The sequence below is a fragment of the Euleptes europaea genome, chromosome 6 (genome assembly GCF_029931775.1).
Source record: "Euleptes europaea isolate rEulEur1 chromosome 6, rEulEur1.hap1, whole genome shotgun sequence".
In the NCBI taxonomy this organism is placed as follows: domain Eukaryota; kingdom Metazoa; phylum Chordata; class Lepidosauria; order Squamata; family Sphaerodactylidae; genus Euleptes; species Euleptes europaea.
In genome coordinates, this window is record NC_079317.1 from 89,429,921 (window position 1) to 89,455,483 (window position 25,563).

General features: G+C 44.8%; 1 protein-coding gene across 1 annotated transcript in view; it reads right to left on the reverse strand.

The window, feature by feature from the left end:
* Window positions 1-273: 273 nt before the first annotated feature.
* IGSF22 (immunoglobulin superfamily member 22) overlaps window positions 274-25,563 on the reverse strand; it is a 38,031-nt gene continuing 12,741 nt past the window's right edge. The window contains exons 11-21 of the mRNA XM_056850756.1: window positions 24,815-24,956; window positions 23,258-23,554; window positions 22,008-22,310; window positions 18,840-19,013; window positions 17,402-17,530; window positions 15,983-16,279; window positions 13,571-13,659; window positions 11,493-11,685; window positions 9,822-10,121; window positions 6,510-6,836; window positions 274-341 (exon numbers count right to left, since the gene is read on the reverse strand). Of these exons, the coding sequence (XP_056706734.1) occupies window positions 274-341; window positions 6,510-6,836; window positions 9,822-10,121; window positions 11,493-11,685; window positions 13,571-13,659; window positions 15,983-16,279; window positions 17,402-17,530; window positions 18,840-19,013; window positions 22,008-22,310; window positions 23,258-23,554; window positions 24,815-24,956 (2,319 nt within the window). The remainder of the gene's footprint in view (window positions 342-6,509; window positions 6,837-9,821; window positions 10,122-11,492; window positions 11,686-13,570; window positions 13,660-15,982; window positions 16,280-17,401; window positions 17,531-18,839; window positions 19,014-22,007; window positions 22,311-23,257; window positions 23,555-24,814; window positions 24,957-25,563) is intronic.

The following is a 25,563-nucleotide window of genomic DNA, read 5'->3' on the forward strand; positions in this document are numbered from 1 at the left end:
AAAAAAAAAGACCAACAGAAAACTCAGATACAGCGCTTCTTTATTTCGAAGGTTCTGCTGGGATTGACAAAATTCTGCTTCTTACCCCTTAGTCATCTCAAAGCTTTGGAGGCAAACTACACAACAGCTATCCCTAAGAAAGACACAAGGTATTACACACCATCATCTTATGTAATACAATCGCGACAAGTGGCGCAACAGTTATAGCGCTTAAGCAAAAAGAAAGAATCTGAATTCTTCCGGGTGCTTCGCTGGATTCAGCCGCGCTTCTGCTCACATGATGTGCTTTGACTTCTGCAGGCTCTCAGTCACTGAATCCAGAAGGCTCTTATCATCTTTATCTACAGGAGAAAGATAATAAAATATTAATATATGATACTGGTGTTTGTTATTGAGCTCTCGGAAGATTCTACCTAGGGTTGCTAGGACTAGATTGGGTTGCTAAGGCAGGGTATGTGTGTTAAGATCTGAAAAGAAGCCTACATTTTACCAAGCGTGGGTTTTCCTTCCCCAGTGATGAAAGACTTGGTGGGCCTACATTGTGAACAATGTGCTGATGACCATTTGGGCTCTGAGTGGCAGAGTTGTCTCATTAAACATATGTGAAGTCAGAAGACAGATTGAAAACCAATGTAAACTTGTAAATATGCGGGAGTTTTAGTCACACCCATTTCCAAATCGAACATACCATTGAGCAACACAGAAACACCCACATCGCAGCATGTGCTTCAAATGATTGCAATTATTTCAGGCTATGTTGGTTGATCGAAGCTGTTATTATATAGTGACTCACCATGAGGTCATCCTTTAGTCTCTTAAAACCAGCAGGCGTTACAGGGATTAATAGCTCTGGCACAGCAAGATTATCACCAGGCAAACAGGTCCCAGGCTACGGTTGGAAAGTACGAGACAGAGCCATCTCTGGTTCATGCCTGAGCCAAAGACTTTCTGGGAACCCCATGGATGCCACCTTGACCTCCATAATGGAGGAAAGGTGGGGTATAAATGTAATAGATAATGTTAATAGGATACCTCTTTCCTCCAGAAATGCAATGGGTTAGAGAGAAACAGTTGAGAGCCAGTGTGGGACTCCCTGCCCCAGGATGCGATGATGGCTGCCAACTTGGAAGGCTTTCAGAGGGGAGTGGACATGTTCATGAAGGATAGGGCTATCCATGGCTACTAGTCAAAATGGATACTAGTCATGATGCACACCTATTCTCTCCAGGATCAGAGGGGCATGCTGTGGAACACAGGCAGGATAATGCTGCTGCAGTCTTGTTTGTGGGCTTTCTAGAGGCACCTGGTTGGCCACTGTGTGAACAGACTGCTGGACTTGATGAGCCTTGGTCTGATCCAGCATGGCTTTTCATATGTTCTTATGGTATAGTGGTTAAATTGTTGGGCTAGAACCTGGGAGATTCAGGTCCAAATCCCCACTCGCCATGTAACCACTGGGTGACCTTGGCCTAAACTACCTCACAGGGTTGTTATGAGGGTAAAACAGAGGAGCAAAAAGCATCATGTATGATGCCTTAAGCTCTTATCATAGAATCATAGAGTTGGAAGGGACCACCAGGGTCATCTAGTCCAACCCCCTGCACAATGCAGGAAATTCACAACTACCTCCCCCACACACTCCAAGTGCCCAGAAGATGGCCAAGATGCCCTCCCTCTCATGAACTGCCTAAGTTCATAGAATCAGCATTGCTAACAGTTGGCCATCTAGCCTCTGCTTAAAAACCTTTAGAGAAGGAGCACTCACCACCTCCCGAGGAAGCCTGTTCCACTGAGGAACCGATCTAACTGTTAGAAAATTCTTCCTAATGTCTAGATGGAAACTCTTCCGATTTAATTTTAACCCATTGGTTCTGGTCCAACCTTCTGGGGCAACAGAAAACAACTCGGCACCATCCTCTATGTGACAGCCCTTCTTCGGAGGAAAGGCAGGGTAAAATAAAATAAATAAATAATTTCCTTGGGTATGATCTGTGCTCTTCTGTCCCCTGGAGTTTGAAAACTGGCGTCTAAGAGCTGAAGTTGTTTCTGCTTTTCCATTTTGTAGTGGGCAGGGCACAGAACTGAACCTGCAAGATGGCTTTGGCTTTTGTCAGCCTGCTGTGCTGAAGCACTGGTTGCAAATTACAAAAATAAAGTTAAAGGATCCTGCCAAATACCGACTCTTATTGTTGGGGCTGTATCAGTTTTCAAGCTGGGCCTAGAAACATTGTTCTCAGCTTTCACTTTAAAAAGGACAAATGCATGCCTTGATGCCAAGCATCTGGTGAATGGGAGGGACAGGGCAGAAGAATACAAATCACCAGGATAAAACAGAGAGTAGGAGAGGGCTGCAGGCAGCTTGCAAGACTCCCTCCAAGAACACCTATGCTGCACCACTTGTCTCTTCTTCCAAGCCACACCTTTTCTGTAAAGCCCTTAATCTTTATATGCAACTGAAACAAAAGCTAGCAATGCAATTCCATGCAGTTACACCCTTCTAAGCCCACTGAAGTCAATGGGTTTAGGAGGGTGCAACTCTGACTAGGATTGCTCAGAGCCATCCCTTGGTATCTGGCTTCCCTCTTCCTTCCCTGCCTCTGTGGCCTCCTCCAATGTTGAAATTTAAGCCTGTAAACTCCTTGGAGCCCCGTGGTGCAGAGTGGTAAGCTGCAGTACTGCAGTCAAAAGCTCTGCTCACGACCTGAGTTCGATCCCGACGAAAGTCGGTTTCAGGGAGCCGGCTCGAGGTTGACTCATCCTTCCATCCTTCCGAGGTCGGTCAAATGAGTACCCAGCTTGCTGGGGGTAAAGGGAAGATGACTGGGGAAGGGACTGGCAAACCACCCCGTGAACAAAGTCTGCCTGGTAAACGTCGGGATGTGACGTCACCCCATGGGTCAGGAATGACCCGGTGCTTGCACAGGGGACCTTTACCTTTACCTTAAACTCCTTGGGTCAGGGATCTGTCTTTATTGCCTATGCCACTTTGTCAAAAGGCCACTGTGACGGACTAAGGGTTAATTTCTATCAGCGACTGTATGTAAGAGGAACATACAGGGAGTGGGCAGAGCTTAAGAGAGGAGGGTCTGAGCTGCTGAAGAAAAGGGTTTTTTTACTCTGGGTTCCGGTGCGATGGGTTGTGCCTCATATGACTGGGGGAAAAACCTGAACCGTGATGAGAGAGAGTTTGGGGGAAAAAGGTCCCTACTCTAGTCACAGGGGGAGGGATAGTCTCTGAGGAAAAAATTATTCCTGGCCCAAGTATTGTGAGACAATTACTTTAAGAGCTGTGAAGTGTTTCCATGGTGAGAAACAGGAAGGGAGAATCTCCATACTTCCCTATTTTTAGGCAGCAGAGTATACACATGAACCGCTGTGTGCAGGTCTGGGATTAAGCTACCTTAAAGAGTTGAAAACCCGAGTTAAGTAAAATAATATCTGTGCTGTACTTGTTGAACAATTCATTATTTATACAGAAAATTTGTACCTTTTCTTAATACTATTTTTTCCTCCAATACCTTTTCCTGAGAAGTATAATGAAACTCTGTTATTTTGTTGTTGAACTGAATATTGCCTCTGGCATCTCAATTATCTGAGGTAAAACGAAACAGGAGACGAGGGAGAGATGTCCCCCCCTCGGCACAGCCACACACACCAATAGTGGAATAAATAGGTGCATAAATATCATAAGTAACAGTGGTCAGCTGCTGATGTACACTAGAAGGCACATGTGCTGGGAAGCAGTAGCCAGTCATGTCTTCCCAGCATGGCCTTTCACATTTTTGCAGGCTGTCATCATATATAATAAACTATATGTAGCTTGTATGCTGTTCCTTGCATGGAAGTCCACGCTTCCTGTGAAGGAAATGTGCGACACATGCAGTGCCTCCAAGAATAATCGGGAGAATGGCTTCTTTCTGGTTGACGAGCTTGGTTAAAATGTGTTTCATCAGGATTTTGAAGTTTGATCTGACTGCTTACATGTCCATATAAACTCCCAACCTGCAACTCTGACAGCACATTCCTGAAATGCGTTGGTGGCCGCGGCGAAAGGCCTTAGGAGGCCGACGAAGGCCTCCGCCGGTGCAGGGGCCCACACCGCCGGTGCCCAGATGGCGCATGCCGGCGTAAGTGGCCCCAGCGCCGGCGTGAGTGGCCCCAGCGCCGGCGTGCAGGCCCGGATGCCAGTCCCTGACCACGGCAGCACTGGGCCCGGACGCCGCTGCAGCCTCCCGCCGGCCTCTGGCACAGGCAGCAGCGGCAAGCCGGGAGGCATTCTGGCACCCCAGGAGGCATTCCCGGGTGTTCTGGCGCCGGGCGGGGGGCAGGGCCGAAGTCAGTTGGCCTCCTGAGCCATTTCAGGTCGGGAATGCCCTCTTTTGTTTTAGCAAAGATACGCCAGCTTTTTGCTGCCGTATCTCCCGTGCAACCCTATGAGGGTTGGCGCCAGGTAGAGGTTTCGGCGGTGCCGAAACCTCTTTAGGAGGCAACGCCGCTGGGTTGCCTCCTAAAACTGGCGCAAACATTCCTTTCAGGAATGCGCTGTTAGAAGAGTTGCCACCGATTATAAGTCATGGAATAGAAATGTTTCTGTGGTTCTTGTGGATGCTCCGTAGAAGCAGCCTGCTAAAGCAAGCATAAAATCCCATGTCTATTACATCATAGCACTCAGATACTAAACAACATTGTGCCCCTATTGGATGGCATGTGTGTGTCTGTGCATGTGCAAGGATTAATATATTGTCAGTGTTAAATTTTAAATAATACTATAAAGCAGTGACACTGGTTCCTTTTGGGAGTAGTTATAAGAATTAAAACTGCCTCAATTGGTAACGAACAAAAACAAAATGGAAATGCAAAAATTTTATGGATCACTCTAAAACTTTCACAAGTTAGAAAAATAAATAACTAAACTGTAAAACTGTACAGCCAAAGCAGTTCCCACAGAACAGAACTTCACAAAGAGAAGTGTGATGGTCTGACTCAGTTTTTATCTCATATAAGAGATAACAATTGGAGGCTACCATTTAACTCATGAGGGACTGGAACTATCAGTCTCAAAATCCCCTCTGCCTCTTTTTTCAATAACATTTTATCATTGTAAAGTCCATTGGACCATGGTTATGCTCTAGAAAGTGCTGAACCAACGGGGCACCTGGTTGTTGTTTTTAAAAGACAGATATTACTTTTGTGTTCTATCATTTGTAGTCTAAGTTTCCTCAAGTTTATTGAGATATATCTGAAACGTGCTCATGGATTTGTGGTTTTGGATCCGTCTGAGCTCATTCCTGAGCCGGGGGCCAATTGGGTTCAGGAGGCGGTGTGACCCCGCTGACAGCGTAAGCGCCTGGGAGCCGTGGAACTGCACGCTGCTCCCCCAGCGGCGCAGTCTCTCTGAGACGTAAATCCCAGAAGAGACGTGTGGTGCCGGTGTGGGGTGGGGGGCATTTCTGGGGGCGGAGCTGACATTAGTCAGCTTCCTAAGCCCCTCCAGCCCAGGAACGCCCCCTGTAGCAACAGCCTCACTGTTCATCAATGGGGGAAAATTCCCCATTTTTTATTTTAAATTTTTTAAAAGGCTTTTTTTAAGCCTTTCGGGGCCCAGGGAAACTCTTTGGAGGTGCCGCAGCAGCACCTTGGCTACACCGTCCCTGGCCGCCGAAAGTCTCAGGAATGAGCTGCCCAGGTATTTTTCACATGATGAGTGTTTATTATATTTTGTACTAAGTTTCTTAATTCTACTTTTAAATGGCAATTTATTTTTTCTTGGTTTTTTGTTTTTGTTTTTGCATTCTTATCTATCTCCCTGAAGAGGCATATGTGAAAGGCAAAGTATAACTGAACAAAATAATTTTTCTTCCCACTACACCATGGCTATTTTGTTTTGTTTTTTTGCTGTCTTCCGTATGGCCCTCTTCTCCTGCCAGTTGGTAGAGGAGACCAATCATAAGACAAACTGAAAGCAAATTTCTCAGTGTCATTGGAACTGTCTTGTTATAGTAGGAAGCAATAACAGTTACTCCCTATTTTTCTTTGGGCTAATATGAAAAAGGGTATGAGCCCCGTGGCGCAGAGTGGTAAGCTGCAGTACTGTAGTCCAAGCTCTGCTCATGACCTGAGTTCGATCCCAACGGAAGTCGGTTTCAGGTAGCCGGCTCAAGGTTGACTCAGCCTTCCATCCTTCTGAGGTTGGCCAAATGAGTACGCAGCTTGCTGGGGGTAAAGGGAAGATGACTGGGGAAGGCACTGGCAAACCACCCCGTAAACAAAGTCTGCCTTGGAAACGTCAGGATGTGACGTCACCCCATGGGTCAGGAATGACCCGGTGCTTGCACAGGGGACCTTTACCTTTAATATGAAAAAGTGCCATCTTGGGTTGAATTAGTTCTTTGGCTATAATGTAGATGCCCAGCTTGCTTGACTTAGCATGTTGTATCTAGCTCGATGTGGTTACACAAATGGTCTGGTATCAATATCAATAATCCCCACCAAGGAAGAATTCAACTTACCATATACTGTCAATGTGCAATTGCATTTTGCCTGCCCAAGGTCATTCTCAATTAGGATGGAGTAGTCTCCACTGTCCTTGGCAGTGCAGGCGGGGATCATCAGTGTGCAGACGCCACTGGTTGAGTTGTACCAGAATTTGGAACTGGCCGTGATGTTGACATTGCTCTTGTATAACGTAACCACAGGACGGGGGTTTCCCAAGAAAGCACAGCTCATGGTACAGTCATGGCCCCGGCGCACTGCATGGTTCTTCAGCGGGGTGATGAATCGAGGGGCATGGCGCCAGTCCCGCTCATGGTATTCCTTTATCTTGGCATTGAACAGTTCTGTTGAAGGATACAAAGTGATCAACATGGATTCTACAACTATTCAGTCCAGGCAACTATGAGTTTGGTTTCTGAACACCAGATAGACCTCTTGAACTCCCCAGCATTTAAGGCACCCGACAGGTCTAGATTTGTCCTAGCACCAGAGGAGTATTTATCCCTGCTAGAGGTGAATAAGTATAGGAGGGCCTTTATGCTGGCAAGATGTGCAGCCCTACCTTCAGCGATTTTAGAAGGTAGATATAAGAAGGTACCGAGATCAGAGAGACTCTGCCCCTGCAAGTTGGGAGAAACAGGCACAGTCGAACATGCTTTCCTTAAGTGTCCCTTTAATGAGGAAGCTAGACTAAAGTTCATAGTTCCCTCACTTTAAAAAACTACTGCTAGCTCTGAAGAGGGAAAAACCAAGTACTTACTTTGGGAGGGGGATGCCTCCGTCACAAAGCAGGCTGCTAAATTTTGTGCATTCATTTGTAAGACTCGCTCATAGAGTGGGCCTCGGAAACTTAAATGAATATTAATCTTTTAACTTCTCGTTATGTAAGGAATTTTATATTGTTATTATGAGTATGCCAGGTGCCTTATAACTTTGTATTTTATAAGAGTATATTTATTGTTGTCTGGCTGGTGCTGTATCAATAAACATTTACACCGTATGAGTTTGGTTTTGTGCGCCTCAATTCTATGCCAAAAGCTCCTCTTTTAATAATGGAGGGTTTGTTTTTAGGAAGTAGAATCATGGGTGTAATTCAAAACAGAGTTACACTAATTCCAGAACTACAAATATTTGAATTTCAAGATGAGGCCAGCGGTCTTGGCCTTGACCTGGATAACCCCAGGCTAGCCTAATCTCGTCAGATCTCAGAAGCTAAGCAGGGTTGGCCCTGGCTAGTATTTGAATGGGAGACTACCAAGGAATACCAGGGTCGTGACATGGAAATAGGCAATAGCAAAACCACCTCTGAATGAACATCTCTTGCCTTGAAAACCCTACGAGATGGTTATAAGTCACCTGTGACTTGATGGCAAAAAAAGCGGACTTGTGACGCTTTACTCTGTCCTTTCTGTGGTAACTTACTCTTGAATGCACAAACCCTACTTTTGAAAAGCCAGAATGTAGAGCTATGAGTTCAATGAACTTTCCCCCAGATGCTCTGATAGATTTAAATTGCGCTGGGCTAAGTCAAGGTTTGCATTTTGTTTTTCAAATTTTTATTTACGTGACTATGTAGGAGGATACGTTCCAGAACTTCTGTTCTTCACTCTTGAAGTTCAGATTAGATATAAAAAGAAAACAAACAACTGTTTGCCTTGGGCTCTTAGTGACTTATAAGTGCTGAGTTTTCAACTTAAATACAGTAATTTTAGGTCAAGTTTGACTGAGTGCAGTAAGCATCGTAGTAACATCCAGAGAAAACCAGTTCAGTTCCGTGGAAAGTTCCCTCTTATGGGTGCATTATGTAGCCACATACAATCAAAACTCTCTCCGTCTCCATTTTGCACTTGAAAGTGGGGATAATGACCTAGTTGTTATGGCTGTTGCAAATGGGAAAACACACATTATAAAGTACTTTGTGAACTGGAAATGCTCTATAAAGAAAAATTCACCAGTCCCTTAGCCTCATGTCTGTCCAGGGTTAATGTGTGGAAAGCATTATGAAAGATGAAATTATTAACCATACAGAAGAACAATCTTTGCTGAGGAAGAATCAGTGTGACTTCTGCAAAGGTATATTTTGTGTCACAACCTTTTGGTATCCTTTGAGAATGTCAACAAGCATGTAGACAGGAGTAATCTAGCCAATAATATGTGCTTAGACATCCAAAATTTTTTAGAAGTTTCTCAGTAACAGCTAGTGAACAAACTTAGCAGTCTGGCGAAGCACTTTGAGGGGCATGATATCCCTGGGGATCTGATGTGAGTTAGATCTGCGGATCTGTAGGGGTGCATCTTTGCTTCCACCTGTGCTCTATTTGTACATTTGCAAATAAAGCAAATACTGCAAAAATGCCACTGGTCTACAGTATGCTCTATTTCACTGAGAACCAAGTGGGAGGTATATAACAATGTGGTTCTCTCATAATTCTAATGCAAGGCTTTCCATTGCAGAGGAAAACTGGTGCCAATTTTCCCCAGCGCATGCCACCCCTGCCAGTCAAGTCGCAGCCAACTTATGGCAACCCTGTAGGGTTTTCAAGGCAGGAGACTAGTAGAGGTGGTTTGTCAGTGCCGTCCTCTGCACAACAACTCTGGCATCCTTTGGTGGTCTCTCATTCAAATACTAACCAGGGCCAACCCTGCTTAGCTTCTGAGATCTGAAGACATCAGGCTAGCTTGGGCCATCCAGGACATGCCACCCCAGGTTGTTTTAAATTCTTATTCCCCCCTCCAGCCACTCTCCAAAGACAGAAGAAAACCCAATGGGAAGAAAAGGAGTCTCAGGGTCACCCTGTGAGGAAAAATCACCAGGCATCCTGTGTAAGAGCCTCTCCTAACCCCCCTATTCCTATTATCTTGGCAAATGCATGTGCCTCCTCCATGACTCCCAGATAATGTCCCCAGCCCTCAGTCTCTCCCTCATAGCTACCAGCAGCGAGACCAGAGGGAGAAGAGACAACAGCCAAGAGCTCTTCCATCATGCCAAGTGAGCTCAGATACTATCAATGATGCTATAGGGAGTATAGAGAGGCCAGGACACATATATAGGGAGAGACAGCAGCTGGGCAACCTTCTACTAAGCTTTTTTAATTGTGCTCTACTTTGTATTTGTTTTGACATTTAAACTCTGCAAGATCTTTTGAAGGTTTCTGACTGAAAAACAGGGTAAAAACACAACCAGTCAATTAAAAAGGCTGTGATTTCCAGGTAGAGAGAGCCCATGGTAGACTTGCGAGCGGCACATAAATCTGGGAAATTCAGGCTATTGTTTCAACAAAAACCACCCTTTGTGTCACAAACTAAAATATATAAAAATGCACGATTACCTTTGTCTTTATTGATATGCCAGGAATCCCTTGAATCCAGAGGGTCGCTATCCCCGATATCATTGCGGGCAAAGACTCGGAAGAAATATTTTCTGCCAGGAAGCAAACTTGTGACGGTGTACTTGTTACTGTAAACTTTCTCAGCTGCTGTGAACCAAGTGGCAGTACTGGTGTCACGTTTCAGGATGACATAATGAGCGCCTCCATCCTCTTTGATATCCGGAGAGTGGTCCCATGTCAGAGATACAGTGTTTGGCACCTCCTCATAAAGGTTCAGGTTAGTAGGAGGCCTTGGGAAATCTAAGGCAGAAATACCAAGTGTGAGCCAGTGCGCGTCTCTGTTTGTGGCCATCCATCCTTCATTTTTGCAGTATCTCTCACTAGGATGAACTGGTCCACGTTATTTCCGATATATTTCTGGGGCAGGCCATACTAATGATACTATGTGACATTGCAAATTCCTATTGAGGAACCGCCAACAAATAGGGTGGGGCCATACCTTAGTGGCAGAGCACCTGCTGTACATGCAGAAGATCCCAAGTTCAATCCCTGGCCTCTCCAGTTAAAGGATTGCAGGTAGCAGGTGTTGGGAAAGAACCATCTCTGCCTGAGTTTTGGGGAGCTGCAGCCAAAGTAGACAATACTGAGCTTCCTATGCTGTATGGCAGTGGTTCCCAAAGTGGGAAGTACCACCCCCTGGGGGGCGGTGGGATTACTTAGGGGGCACTAAGAGGCAAGAGAACAGCAGGGGGGCGCTAGAGTTGGGCCCCTTCAACCGTGTTGTTCCCTAATTTACAATACAATAATACAATACAATACCTTTATTGGCATCTTAAAATAGTAAAACACAGCCGGCATAAAAGAATAGGATAAAATCATCATTATTATTCATTAAAAAAAGATGGTTTATCAATTGGAGTTAAAAGTTTGTGGTGTGTTTGAGCTTTCTTGAATTGAATGATCTTTGGAGATTCTCTCAATGAGGGTTGTAGCTAAAAAGGAGGCTACTGAAGCAGTGAGATTCCTGGCCTGGCCTGCTAGGAGGAAGTGAGTTAGATCACTTCTTGTACTTGTACTTCGAGAATCTGGCAGGTGGCTAAACATTAAATGGCGAGATCTGCTGTGGAATGCGCAGTCCAATAGGATATGATCCACCGAGTCTGGGACTCCAGCGTCGCAGGCGCATAATCGGGCATTGTGTGGAGTGCGAAGAAACCTGCCATGAGTCACTGCCGATGGGAAGGCATTTAATCTGGCCAGCATAATTTACAATAGATCAAGCTATGGCACCATGCTGGCAAATTTGGTGGAAACTATCAGAACTTTCTCCCAAACTTTGAAGAGCTGGTACCACTGGATCAAGTTAATCAGTTCTGTTGAACAAATTTCAACTAAAAAGTTTTTATTTGATTTTGAATAGATGTGCAATTAATTGTTACTGTTTTGAAATTTTATTGTTATTATCTTCTTTAGTGAGTCATGCAACCCCCTATATTAAATAACGCTTTTTATAGGGTAGGGGGCGCTGGGGTTGAGTTTGTGGAACCAAGGGGGCGGCGGCCCGAAGAGTTTGGGAAACACTGCCGTAGGTAGAGGGGTAGGTAGAGGGGGATCGCAGTGTCAGTTTCACAATTTCATCTAATCCCAAGCCCTTAGGGCACCCTCCTGTACCTGCCACTCGCACGTGGATGTCATAGGAGGCTTCCCCATAGTCGTTGCTGAGCACAATACGGTAGAGTCCAGTATCAAAGCGTTTGGTGCTGTGGATGAGGAACTGGGAGTGGTTCTTGCCTTTGGTGATGCTCTCCCTTCCCCTTGTGGGAACTCCATCCTTTTGCCACACCACAGTTGGTGGAGGGGAGCCCTGCCAGAAACAAACATTGCCAAAAGCAGAAAATGTAACTCACCCCACCTGTTCTTCTCCTGGTTCTTTCATCTGCCTCTCCCTCCACCTGCTCTGTGCATCATACTTGGAATCATGCTTGCCACAGCTGGCAGGGGAAGGGGTGGACAAAAGCAACGGATGGGAGGAGCCACGGCTGAGGTGTCTCTTATGCAAACAGCTGTTTTATAGGGAATTGTGACCTGGCGGCTGTAAAGCTGTAAGGAGGAGGGTGACTTTTGAGACCACAGCAAGAAAAACAGCCATTTGTCCAGCTTTTCCTCTGAACTCAATGCTTCTGGGATCATCAGGGATAGCAGAATCACATACGGTGAATCCCTGATAACTCTGATGATCGCAAAAAATATGCCCAAGGTAGCCTGGAGAATCTTAATGAATCCCCAGCAAGCATGATCCTATTAATGGCACTGCTTGATCCCACTGATAAAGCTCCATGGCATGGATTTGAGGAGAGAAGAGATTACAGGGCTCATAAAGCCCTGATTAGTCTGGCATCCCAATCAGTATTACTCTGCATTATTGTGATTACTTTAATCCTACACGTGCAAAATGCTGTATTTCTCCCAGTGATTATTTCAAGTCTGGGTAGTTTTTCGTATGCCTATGAAGGTTCTAATTCTGCCTATGTACTCAGTACATAATACTTTAATATGCAATCTATCCACATACTGGTGAAGTCTTGCGAGTAATCTCGGTTCCCTGTCCAGCCTCAGCCCCTTTTCCACTCACTAGGCTCAATATTGTTAACCTTGTGTAGCATTTTTTGCTTCCATAGCTACGCATCACAACCATGCTTAGGGTAGTTCCTGACATCCAGAGATGAGGTGATGAACAAAAGTAGCATGACAGGAAGAACCTTACTGAGAAGCCAGTTTCAGTTCCAAAACTACCAAAAAATCATTTGGCATGGCCAATAATTAATAATAAATTATTTGGCATTATTACTGATACAGCAACATTAGTGTGCCATGCTTTATGGAACAGTATAAGCGAAATAGAAGAAGAATTGTTTTTTAATACCTCACTTTTCTCTACCTTTAAGGAGTCTCAAACTGGCTTACAACCGCCTTCCCTTTCCCTCCCCACAACAGACACCTTATGAGGTAGGTGGGGCTGAGACAGTTCTGAGAGAACTGCGACTTGCCCAAGGTCACCCATCAGGCTTCAAGTGGAGGGGTGGGGAATCGAATCCAGTTCTCCAGATTAGAGTTCACCGCTCATGTGGAGGAGTGGGTAATCAAACCCGGCTCTCCAGATTAGAGTCCGTTGCTCTTAACCACTACGCCACGGTGACTCAAAAATACAGGGTTTTGCCCCCCCAAACTTACAATCAAAATCTATTTAACATTGACAGTAGAGATGTACATGTGTGGAGATGTGCAGGAAAGTAACAAGGGATGAATGTGTGCAGGAAAGTAACAAGGGATGAACGTGAGCAAACAGTAGTACATATCCTTAGGTTTGTTGAAGATGAAGCTGGGCCAAATTTATAGACACTGAGGCCCTAAGCTATGTCAAGTTTAAAAGTCCAAAATAATGGGCAAAACTTAAAATTTAGAAATTGTATGCCCCTCATAATCTGAAGTCCTAAATTGAAGTTTATTTAGCTTCTGCATAAACCCAGCTCTGGATGAGGGCATCCTCTTATGTCAGTTCTGCTAGGCTAACTGGACCAGTATTGAGAGGAATGAGGATCTCATACGAACATGTGTTTGCCTGTAACCCTCAACACAGTGAAATTAAAGTCACAGAGGAAAGGGAAGGTTACAAAACTGCAAAGCAAACTTATAAAGCTTGATTTTCATGATGAAGGGGCCCACCCACTAAGGATTAAAGGACAGCTTACGGTAAAAGAGGCATGAATACAGAGGGCAGTCCCCGCACGAACTACCATGTGGCTCTTCAGTCTGGCCATCAGATCAAACTTCGGAGAAGCTAAAAGATAAACCGGCACAACAACAAAGAGAGAGAGAGAGAGAGAGAGAGAAAAATCAAAACCATCTGCTAAAAGGTAATCAGCCCTGACCTGGATGGCCAAGGCTAGCCTGATCTTGTCAGATCTCAGAAGCTAAACAGGATCAGCCCTGGTTAATACTTGGATGGGAGACCACCAAGGAATACCAGAGTTGCTGTGCAGAGGAAGGCACTGGCAAACCACCTCTTGCCATGAAAACCCCAAAAGGGGTCGCCATAAGTCGGATGCGACTTGACGGCACTTTACGCACACACAGAAGGTAACCAAACATTTGCCCTAACTGTTGTATCCGCTCAGCTCCAAAGGAGAAGTAGTTAAACATCAGAAAATACAGCAGGAAAGCAGCAATAGATAAAAAGTACATTTCTCCAGTATCAAATAGCATTACTTTAGGCTAGCAGTAATGCGTTATCTGAGCCTATTATGACAGGTGGCCGCAATCACTATGAAAACAAAGAGATGACCGAAGTATTGAAGAATATTCGAGCTGGCAAGAGGTGCTGACAAGATGCAGGTGCTCTTGAGGAATAGTCAACTATGGTTTAAAACATAGGATGTGTATTTGGAACATCTTTCTTAAAGATGGATTATTAGTGTTCATTTGGATGGATTATTCCATCCAAAAACGGATTATTCGTGTTCAGTAGCTATTTCAAGGTACTTAATATGTATTAGTTGCACCAAAGAAGAAGAGTGCTCAGACCCTACATATAATCCACGAGTCGACACGGAAGCCTGGTAACTGTACAGGTAGCAAAGAGGCAGACGAAATCTGAGACATTAAGTTTCTCCTGTCAGTTTATTTACACTTGAATGCAGCTGAGAGGGAGGGAGCTTCGGATTTGATTGAAGTAGTGGTGCACTGCGGGCAGAACGATGCAGGGAAACATCATGTCCTTGCAGACTGCTCTGTTGGGTAAAATTCACATCACAAGACTGCTTTCTTGCCCCCAGGGGGAAGAAATACCAAGTCCAAATCTTTTCCCTTGCAGAGAGAAAAGCAGTTTTCTGGTAGAATTGTACCTAATATTTTCATCTGGGAAAGGCCTAAGATCTTCAGGAGCAGGAGGGGAGAAGTGCCAATGCAAAGGAACTTTTACTACTTCGCTCAGTGGTAGAGCATCTGCTTGGCATGCAGGTCCCAGGTACAATCCCCGGCATCTCCAGTTAAAGGGACTAGGTAAGTAGGTGATGTTAAAGACCCCTGCCAGAGACCCTGGAGAGCCAATGCCAGTCTGGACAATACTGACTTTGATGGACCAAGGGTCTGATTCAGTATAAGACAGTTTCATGTGTTCACGAAATCCCACCATGTGTGTGAAACTGCTTCTGATACAGAATAGGGCAAAGGAAAGAGGTGTGATTTAATATAAAACAAGGACAAAACATTTTAGGGTATGACTGATAGTGTATCACTGGTTTGTCTTTTGGGAATGATTTCCTTCCTTGTCCACATTGGTTGTGTACATGTTTTTGCTCCAGTCAATGTACTCTTTATCTTGGCAACCACCAGCTTACAATCACCTTCCCTTCCCCTCCCCACAACAGACACCCTGTGAGGTAGGTGAGGCTGAGAGAGAGTGACTTGCGCAAGGTCACCCAGCTGGCTTCATGTGTAGGAGAGGGGAAACCAATCCAGTTCACCAGATTAGCCTCCACCACTCATGTGGAAGAGTGGGGAATCAAACCCGGTTCTCCAGATCAGACTCCACCGCTCCAAACCACAGCTCTTAACCACTACACCATGTTGGCTCTCTGTTCTCATTTATACAGGTGAGTTCTCCCAAGTCCCTCAGTCTCTAAAACCATTCAGTATAATAAATCCCACTTTAAGAACAGAATGGAAGAAAATCTTACCCCTGGGGTTTATTTTAGAGTCTTTAGAACGCCTATCTATGATTAAAAGGTCAAGAGTGTCAGCTTCCGCCCCATATAAAGAAAGTAAGATAGACTAATTGTTTCTGCCTATAAGGGCATTCATGTCACCTGATAACAAAAGGAATGCCTCAGGGTATTCCGCTAAGGTGCATATCAGTGTGCTTCCACCTTGCAGAATTTGCTTTTTGATATGCACCCATCCTGTATTCATCTGTGTTGCCTCAGGGTCAGGCAGGGCATCAGCCCAGCAGGCAGGATGCAAGCACAAGGTGGCTGTAGACAGCTTCATTCAGCACTGAGCTGTCTTGCCAGCATGTCTCTCATCTTGCCCAAAGGGAGAATATAGCTCTGTAGGGGCAGTCATAGTTACAGTGACACTGAAGGTAACGTGTACTGAACCATTACCTGGAGGGGGCATGGCCAGAACTCCTTCCTTTAACTCAATAGGTTCTCCAACACCGGCTTCATTCACTGCTCGAATCCGGAAGAAATATTTCTGCCTCTCCTGAAGGCCCCCGACAGTATAGCTGGTGCCAGAAATTGGGATCTTGGTGCACTTGGACCATTCCTTGGTGTCTTCAGCTCGCATTTCTAGTATGTATCCTGAAGGCAGATCACCTTCATCAGGCTGTTGCCATGCCAATGAAATGCTTGAGTTGGAAGAATCAGCGACATGTAAGCCCTTCACTAGTCCAGGAGGCTCTGAAAACATAGCAAAACATCAGTGACGAACACAATGTCATCTACTATCGCAAGCCCATTTGCACTATATCAGCATAGCAGTCGGGCCTATGCTTTGTGGTAAGTGATGCTATAAATGCTTCAGTTTTGGGGTGCATAAAATAGTGGGACAACTTCAAGGACAGCTCACACTGGAACATTCTTTGGAGGCTTACCAGAGCCAACCCAGAGCATGTTTACCTTGGGAATTACTCCTATACTGCTCAGTGGGGCTTACTCCCCAAAAAGCATGGATGTGAATGCAATCCCTGGCCTGCATGCTACATGCATGTTTCTCAGTCCGATGCATCAGGTAATCATTTGCATATGCTATTGAGCCAAGGCATAGAAAAGACTTGCATATCTCTTTGCCTCATCCTAACCTTAAACAGCCCTTTGTGACAATGTTACATAACAACAACAATAACAATAACAACAACAATAGCATTAATGCTTTCAGAGCTTCACTTTTGCATTTTGGTTTATTCCCCTTTATTTTTGGTGAACTTGTAAGCTGCTTTGGGCACAACTGAAAATCAAAAAGATAAGTGTTTTTCTTAGACCGTGAAGGATATCCAGCTTTTGCAGTCTTGGGGTTATTATATGCCTTTGACTGCAGACCAGGGACCAGAGGTGTTCTCTCTGAGAGTGTTCCAAATTCCAACCTAAGGTCTGTACATGAAACAATTGAGCTTAGGTATGTTTGAGCATGTTTGAGCATACAGAAGAAGAGACACATCATTAAGCAGTGAATATATTTCTTTACAACTTGTGTGTTTCTTTTCCTTATGAGTGAAACTGCGGCCAGGTATTTTACCTCAGTGTGTCAGAGCCAGGCAAAGATGCTTTGGGATGAAGAGACACTGAAGGAATGTCTCATGGGCTTTTCTGAATCACCTTCTATTCCAATGAAGTAGAGAAAAGTCACAATATTGGCTCTTAGCTTTAGGGAAGAGATGCTTTGGGGAAGAAGCAAGTGGGCATCTGAAAACACATCAGCAGGTGTCATAGCTCCTATCGGCACCAAGTTGGGAAGCACTGACCTAGGCAGCTGTTATGGCTGAAAAATGTTTTGTAAGAAAATGCAATAGATTAGAGACATACTGATGGGATCTCTTGCCACAACTGAGGTAGAAGCACCGCTGGGATGTCCAGGCCCTGCGCGATTCACAGCTATAACGCGGAACTCATACTCTGTATCTTCCAACAAGCCATCTACTTTGTGCTTTGTACCTAAAACGGCACAGAGGTTATAAGAGTATACTATTTTAATAGTTAGTAGGAAAAGATGTTTCTGGCAGAGAATAATATTCAAGTGGTCATAAGTATGCATGCAAGTGAGGTCAAGTCACCACTGACTTATGGTGACCCCAGCAAGGGGTTTTCAAGGCAAGTGAGAAGCAGAGGTAGGTTTGCCACGGCCTTCCTCTACAGAGCCTTCGTTGGTGATCTCCCATCCAAGTTCTGACCATACTAATTTCCCAAGATCTGATAAGATCAGGCTATGCCATGCCACCTTCCCTCCTTCCAGTGATCATACCCTTCAAAATCGACTCAATCATGACAAAGTGTTTTCTCGTAATAGTAGCACATTGCAGCTTTTTGCTCCCCCCTGGTGGCCACAAAACTGCTTCACACAGAGAAATCTGCCATACTCGGGAATATCTGTGCACTTTCACCCCATTAAGTCGGCTTGCAGAATGACAGGGGAAAGAAATAAAGAGGATGATGGTACAACTAAGTGACTAGATACAGATGGCCATTTCCCAAGAAAAATCAGGAGCATGCTCAGCGACTTAACTGTACTTATATGACCTATGACCGCAGATGTGATGGCATTAATCACAGATGCTAGTATTTTGAACCAGCTGTGGATGAATCCTCTGATACATTTGATACCCTCCCTTACGCTATCAGGTATTTTAGTTTAGTTTAGTTCTTGTGCGAGTGTTAATTCTTAGATTTAAGCTACCATGTTTCTCTACTTCCTTATAAACATTCAGTATTGTAACCAAAAAGATGACCTTTTTGAGGGGTAATAAGCTGGTTACCCAATCCTTGTGTGTGTGTTTGGTTAAAGCAAACCAATAATGATTAAAAGGAGTGTTTTGTGCATTTCAAAGGAGGTTAAATAAATCTGGATGCTTTTAAAGGGGAAATTATCTAGTTCCTTGCCATGAAACCAAAGGCTGATCCTGCTGAGTTAATGTACTTCCAATACAATCCTAAACAGAGTTACACCCTTCTAAACTTGTAGAATTCAATGGATGTAAGAAGGATTACTCTCCTTAAAAACAGCATTCAGCACAGGCCAATTATTTAACATTCAGTATGAATTTAAGTAGATCTTAGCATGTCTCTAGCCTAGACACAGAGCAGGAAGAAAAAAGGCAGAACTACCATGTCAGAAATTCCCGTCATATGGATCTTGATAAAAAGACAGAACTTACAAGGCTCTCATGTTGATAAAATTCTATTTCTCACTTTTCTTCATCTGTCATTTTGTTCATATATAAGGGAAGAGGTGAAACAAAGAGCTGACCTTGAATTAGTTCTTTGGACACTGGGACCCAAAGGTTGCTGCCTTTCTTCCTTCTTTCCACGATGTACCCCATTATTGGGGAGCCACCATCTTGTGCTGGAGGATTCCAGGTAATAGTGACAGCTTCTTTGGTGACATCAGAAACTTGAGGTTGAGAGGCTTGCCCTGGAGGATCTGAAAAGTGTTTTGGCATGAATTAAGTAATATAACATTGGCAGTCTTTCACTAATTTACTGATCCCCCAACACAGGATAGCTTTCACTCTGGCCCGTCAGAGTGTTCTTTCTGCCATTTTATTAGAAGGGAGAGAGATACCATGGTGTGCTGTTTCATGAATATTTATGCCCTTGAGCTACCGGGAAAATTGATATCACTGGATATGCGCTGCTGCACAGCCTCTTATATAATGATCTTAAATATGTATTTATTATACCTATCCTCCGAAAAATCCCAGGAAGATCAGAGGAATGGTATACCTCCTTCCTTCTAGCAGACCTTTAATCTGAAACCACAGAGTTACCAGATTCTGTGCAGCTGCCAGTCTGCAGAGGTAGTATTGAATTAGTGACACACATTTGGTTTTTTTAATCTAATTTAATAGAAGATTGTGCATATATTTTTATAACCACTCTGCTAATATATGTTTTATTCATTTGGTCCATGACCATAATAATTTACTGATGGATGGATTGATTAATTTACTGTTTGGCATTCTTGAAATGCAATCCTAAGGGAGCTGATTAGTTGTTATGCTAGCTTATCTCAGACACACACCAGTGTAAGTAGGAGTTGTGCCCTGCTGCTCCTGTCTGCTGTCTCAGTCCTTAAGCAGCTGCCCTTCGGTGGACTGGTGGTGCAGGCTCTGCACCAACATGGAAGCGGGAGGGCCAGGTGGTGGTTGTGGGAGTTAGTTGGCTTCCTAAGCTGATTTAGCCTGGGAACATCCCTGTCAGGGGCAGAAATTTATGCCAGCAAAAAACAGGGTGTAGCCACAAGCACCCATGCAAACCGAAAATATGAGTGCCCCCTTACTGAGGCGCCCCCACCCAAAAGATCTGCAGATGATTATTGGCGCAACCAATCATCTCCCCCACATGCAGCAGGCAAACCCCCACCCCAGCCCTACAGAACTGTGGCCAGGATGCTCCATAACTCATTAGGTAGGGTCCGAGGCACAGGTCTGTTGCAGAGCTTCCTGCTGTGCAGACTTAGAGTGAGCTGCCTGGCACTTTGGTGACGGGAAAAGCACAGAGTGGGCACTACTGGGTGAGCACTTAGTGAGAACACCCAAGAGGAGAGAGAAGCCCAAACTGTGTAGCTGAGAGAAGAAGAGTTGGTTTTTATATGGCGACTTTCTCTACCACTTAAGGGAGACTCAAACCGGCTTACAATCACCTTTCCCTTCCTCTCTCCACAACAGACACCCCGTGAGGTGGGGATGAGAGAGTGTGGTTAGCCCAAGGTCACCCAGCTGGCTTCGTGTGTAGGATCGGGGAAACAAATCCAGTTCACCAGGTTAGCCTCCGCTGCTCAAGTGGAGGAGTGGGGGATCAAACCCAGTTCTCCAGGTCAGACTCCACTGCTCCAAACCACCACACCAGAATGGTGTAGTGGTTAAGAACGGCGGTTTGATGGCCTCTAATCTGAGAATTGGGTTGGATTCCCCATTCCTCCACATGAGTGGCAGACACTAATCTGGCGAACCAAGTTGGTTTCCTCACTCCTGCACATGAAGCCAGCTGGGTGACCTTGGGCTAATCACAGTTCTCTTAGAGCTCTCTCAGCCCCACCTACCTTACAGGGTGTCTGTTGTGGGGAGGGGAGGGGAAGTAGATTGTAAGCTGGTTTGATTCTCCCTTAAGTGGTAGAGAAAGTCGGAATATAAAAACTAACTCTTCTTCCGTGTTGCATTGGAAATCCCTAACAGGTACACCCTCTTTGTTGGCTGAGCTCAAAGGGGCAACAACACATTGACAAGTAAGCAAAAGCCACACCTGCTTTCCCATTCCCTCGCGTGTGGCTGTGTTCCACCTCGACCATGCTGCTTCCCACATCCAAGTCCACCACTGCATTCATGTGGGAGCAGCCCGAGCCCCTGCCTCTCAGCACCATGGCCCTTACCGTACAATGGGGAAGGATCCCAGGAAAGTTCCCCAGGAGAACTGCCAAAGGGGTGTGTGTGTGTCTTTAGCCCTGCACTGGGCTGTTAGCTCATTCCTTTGCCAGGATCCTCCCCACAGTGGAGGATGCGGCTTAACAATGGTTTGGGGGGAGCCGCCACACTTTACTTGGTGAATTAGCTTTCCAGGCGACCCTTAGACTTATTCCCTTGCAGGATCAGAGCTGCAGAGGATAGATCATTTGCCATCGATGAGCGCTTCTACACAGGACAGATGAATATACTTCGGACGGCACCAGCATCTGCCTCGGGGGGGGGGGAATTTGAGATTAATTCCTTCCCCTTGGGGCTGGGACTGTGGACCCAGCCAGGTTGCCACAGACGTGGCTGTGCCCAGCACAGTAACTCTGCTGTTTGCCATTGCTGCACATGTCTCTGTTTTGCTTTCATGAAGGTGGTGATTCGACAAGGAGACAGGGGTGCATGACTATGACTGTTCCCCACCTCTCTGCCCAGGCTCTGGATCCAGCCCTGCAATGTTCTACCTTGGGCAGCTTTCCACCCTATGCCTCACTCAGAAGCATGCTGCACCAGAGGCAGCTCGGCCTGTCTCACCATGGGCCCAGAGAGCTGGAAACTTGATTCAACAGACCTCTTTAGGATTTGCAGTTCAACAAAGTCTGAGTTGTTACACAACTTTGTCTTTGACTGTTTTGGTTTTCTCTCAATGACAACACTCCACACTCTGAACAAGTGACTAGATTCTCCCAGGATGTATTCTGGAAAGCCCAATTTTTCCCCCTCAAAAAATATTGCCATATCTAAATGTTTTATCACATTTTTTCACACAGTAGGAGGAAGGTATTAGTTTTTTCTACTCAAAACGCCATCAAGGGGCATTATTAACAGGAGTTTTAGGAAATCTGCCCCATACATTAACTCGCCTGAAGATGAGGCTAAAAAATCCTGACTTACGTAGAAAGCATAACAATTTGGTTTATAATAACAGAACCACACGGCACCCTTTCCTAACATGCTCAGACGCTTACCAATAGGATCACCAGCAAAGATTTCTTCTGTCTCCAGTGGATCACTCAGGCCCTCAGAGTTAACAGCCAGGATTCGGAACTGATAGCCCTTCCCTTCTTCTACCTTATCTGTGGCAAATGTGGTGTGCTTGCTATCGATTTCTCCAATTTTGATCCAAGATTTCTTCCCAGATAGTCTCCTCTCAATGATAAAGTGAGTTACTTGCTTGCCTCCATTATCTTTGGGTGCTTTCCATTTCATTTTGACACACTTTCCTGATTTCTCCAGGAACTCCACTTTTCCTTGTGGTGGCTTTGGTATGTCTGAAGCACAGGGAGATAAAATGGGAACAGTAGAAAATTATCATAGCGAGAGTGTGTGGAGTAGAGCTGAAATGGGCCTGGCAAGTAGCCCACTCAGACCTCAAGCTTAGTCATTCTGAGGGCCCATGACTGTATCTCAGTCTGATGTAGTTCACAGGGATATTACGAAAGAGGGGTGAATCATATATGCCCCCCTGAGCTCTTTGGAGAAAGGGTGGGATCACATGCAATCGACAGATGGCACAATCGGGCTTTTTAGGACCTCAAGTGCTAATGGTGACCAAAGCTGCATTAATTTCATTGCATGTTGACTTCTTCTCATTTGAGTCACAGTTTTGTCAGTGAAGAACACAGAGATAAATCTGACTGACAGTCTGTAGGATTCTCAAGAACAGAAACATGCAACATTTTGCTAGGACCCATTTTTAAGCTATTGATTGTTATGAGGGTTGCCAACCTCCAGGTACCAACTCTTCTTCCTCTTCTTGATTAGCTTTTACTATTAGATAAAATTAAGGCCTAGTTACTTCAGAATGTTCCCCAGACATGGTCACGCAATGACTCTGAAACTAGCTACTTCAAGATCTCTCCTCAGGGATTCTTCCCTTTTTTCCGACATATTATACGTTCAACAGGACTTAATTCCAGGTAAGTGTCCATAGAACTGCTTATTGAGTCCATGTCTGCAGCATTGCATTTGGTGTGTTTCATTTTATTTCACTATTAATCACTCTACAGAATTAATTACATTTTCTGTTCACTTCCATGCACTCAATAAGCAGTTCTATGGACACTTACCTGGAATTAAGTCCTGTTGAACACTTTCAGACATATTTCCAAGCACACGAGCTTAAGCAGACAGCTTTTGCTTACAGAGCACTAGTAAAATAAATTTTCACTCATTAGGTTGACACTGAATTACTGCAAAGGATTATTCCAGGACCTACCGACAACATTGAGATGCAGCTGAGCAAAAGCTGTCCCACAGTCACTTTTCAGTTTCAGCATGATGCTCCCACTGTCTTCCCTCACACAGTCCTTGATGGTGAGTAGCGCATGGTCATGGGTTCTTTCCATCACTATCTTCTCTTCTTCAGTCACCTCAATACCATCCTTGAACCAGGTGACTTTGGGCAATGGCTTGGCCTTGAAAGGTACCTTGATGTAGGCCGTCTGCTTGGCTTTCACGGTCACTGGATGTGCAGCAAAAGCTTCCAGAACAGACGGATCAATAACAGGGGGGTCTTAAGAGAAAAGCCAGAAAAAGGTCTGAAAACTGCAGTCCCAAATACATAGTAGAATTGTCAAAGGCTTTCACGGTCAGAGTTCATTGGTTCAGGTAGGTTATCTGGGCTGTGTGACCGTGGTCTTGGTATTTTCTTTCCTGACGTTTCGCCAGCAGCTGTGGCAGGCATCTTCAGAGGAGTAACACTGAAGGACAAAACACTTTCCTTCAATGTTACTCCTCTGAAGATGCCTGCCAGAGCTGCTGGTGAAACGTCAGGAAAGAAAATACCAAGACCACGGTCACACAGCCCGGATAACCTACAAGAACCAACATAGTAGAATTGTTCATATATTTGGATGCTTGATTGTGTGGCCATCACCTCTGGCAACTTAAATCCCTTTGATTGTATCTTCCATGACCAGCAGAATCCTGTCCTTAAGATGGCGTTGGCAAAAATATGGTTCAGGTAATTTCAACTGAGTTGGGATGTTTCATGCATTAATACTGCAACCTGAATAGAACTTCACCCCAGGTTAGCATTATTCACATATTCAGAGATTGAAAATAAGTGAAGCATGTCTGGTAAAATCTCAGCTGCCAGAGGAATGTTTGAGCAGAATTTCCAAGGGCCAAAAATGCTGCTTCATTGCCTCACACAGCCCCTTGCCTTCCTCTGTGTCCACTGAAGCAGATTATATCATGAAGCACAGATGCGAAGGTGCTTAATTTATGCAGGTTGAAAATTTCAGGGTTTATTTGGATTTCATTCTCTTCAATATATACAAATTCGCACTTTACACTTTTGAAAGTGACAAACTTGGGGAAAACAAGGATAGACAAGTCATAAAGGACATGAAACAGGTGCTCTTTGTGCAGTTAGATAGATGAAGGCGGGTAGCCAGGCCTGAATTTAAACTTGGACCATTTGCCAAAGTTCCTGGGAATAAATGTTTTGGCAAGGTCTTTGTGAATTCTGCACAGTACCTAGGCCACGTGGCTACACCTACCAGGTTAATTATTTTGTGAAACTCACTCTGCAAGTGGTCTACCTTGCAAGGGCGACTTTCTTTACTTTAATCCCAGGACGGTTGGAAGGTTGCCCCTTGGCTTCTAGCTGTTTGGGTCGTTAAAGGGACTGGTGGCAGCTACTTAGACTGAGGTGTGGGGATTCACACCTCATGGTTTTGTAATTTGTGTGTTAACTGCCCATCCCATGAACATCCTCGGACTAGGGGTTCTTCACAGTGAGTTCCAAGGTGAAAGCTCTGCGCCGTACCTGCAATGCTGATAGTAGCCTCGCTTTCAGCTCCTTTACTTCTGAAAGTGTACTTCCCTTCAAACTGTTCTCCCATCTTGTCAACGATCAGTTTATGGACCGCTCCCTGTTTGACAATCTGGATTCCTCTCATATCTGTTATCTGAAGGAAAGGTTGAAAACAAAGTTGTTCCAAAAGATATCATCATAAACAGGAGCCTTCAGGTCACAACGGGAAAGGAGTCATGTTACCGAGGGGCCACTTTAAAGGATTTGGCCTAATGGGGTAATAGTAACAGATAGGTACACACAGCCTTCCTGTGCAGTGATTGCTATACTACTGTTTTCCTCTTTTTTAAAAAAAAGAACATGAGAAAGGAGAATGCACAGTCTTCAAAAAATACAATAATATAATATAAAGGTACATAAAATGATAGGATGTTGTTGCAGGCAGATGATCACTGGTGCTTGACTTAACCATGCCTAGGGGAGTACTGTGGGGGCATCCTCACGGGAAGTTTTCAAGCAAAAACTGGACAGCCATCTATTGGGAATGCTTGTTTGGATTTCCTGCATTCAGCAAAAGGTCAAAGCCCTAGAAAATCCCTTCCAACTTTATGATTCTATACAATGAATGGCCTATAATTGTCCGTGTCTGAAAATACTAAGTCATGAGCTTTATCACTTCACTAACCACGGGCTTCCTTGAGCTACCAGTTCCCAGTTTCATGCTAAAATGGCCGCCATTCGGTCTTTCACATATTGACTCT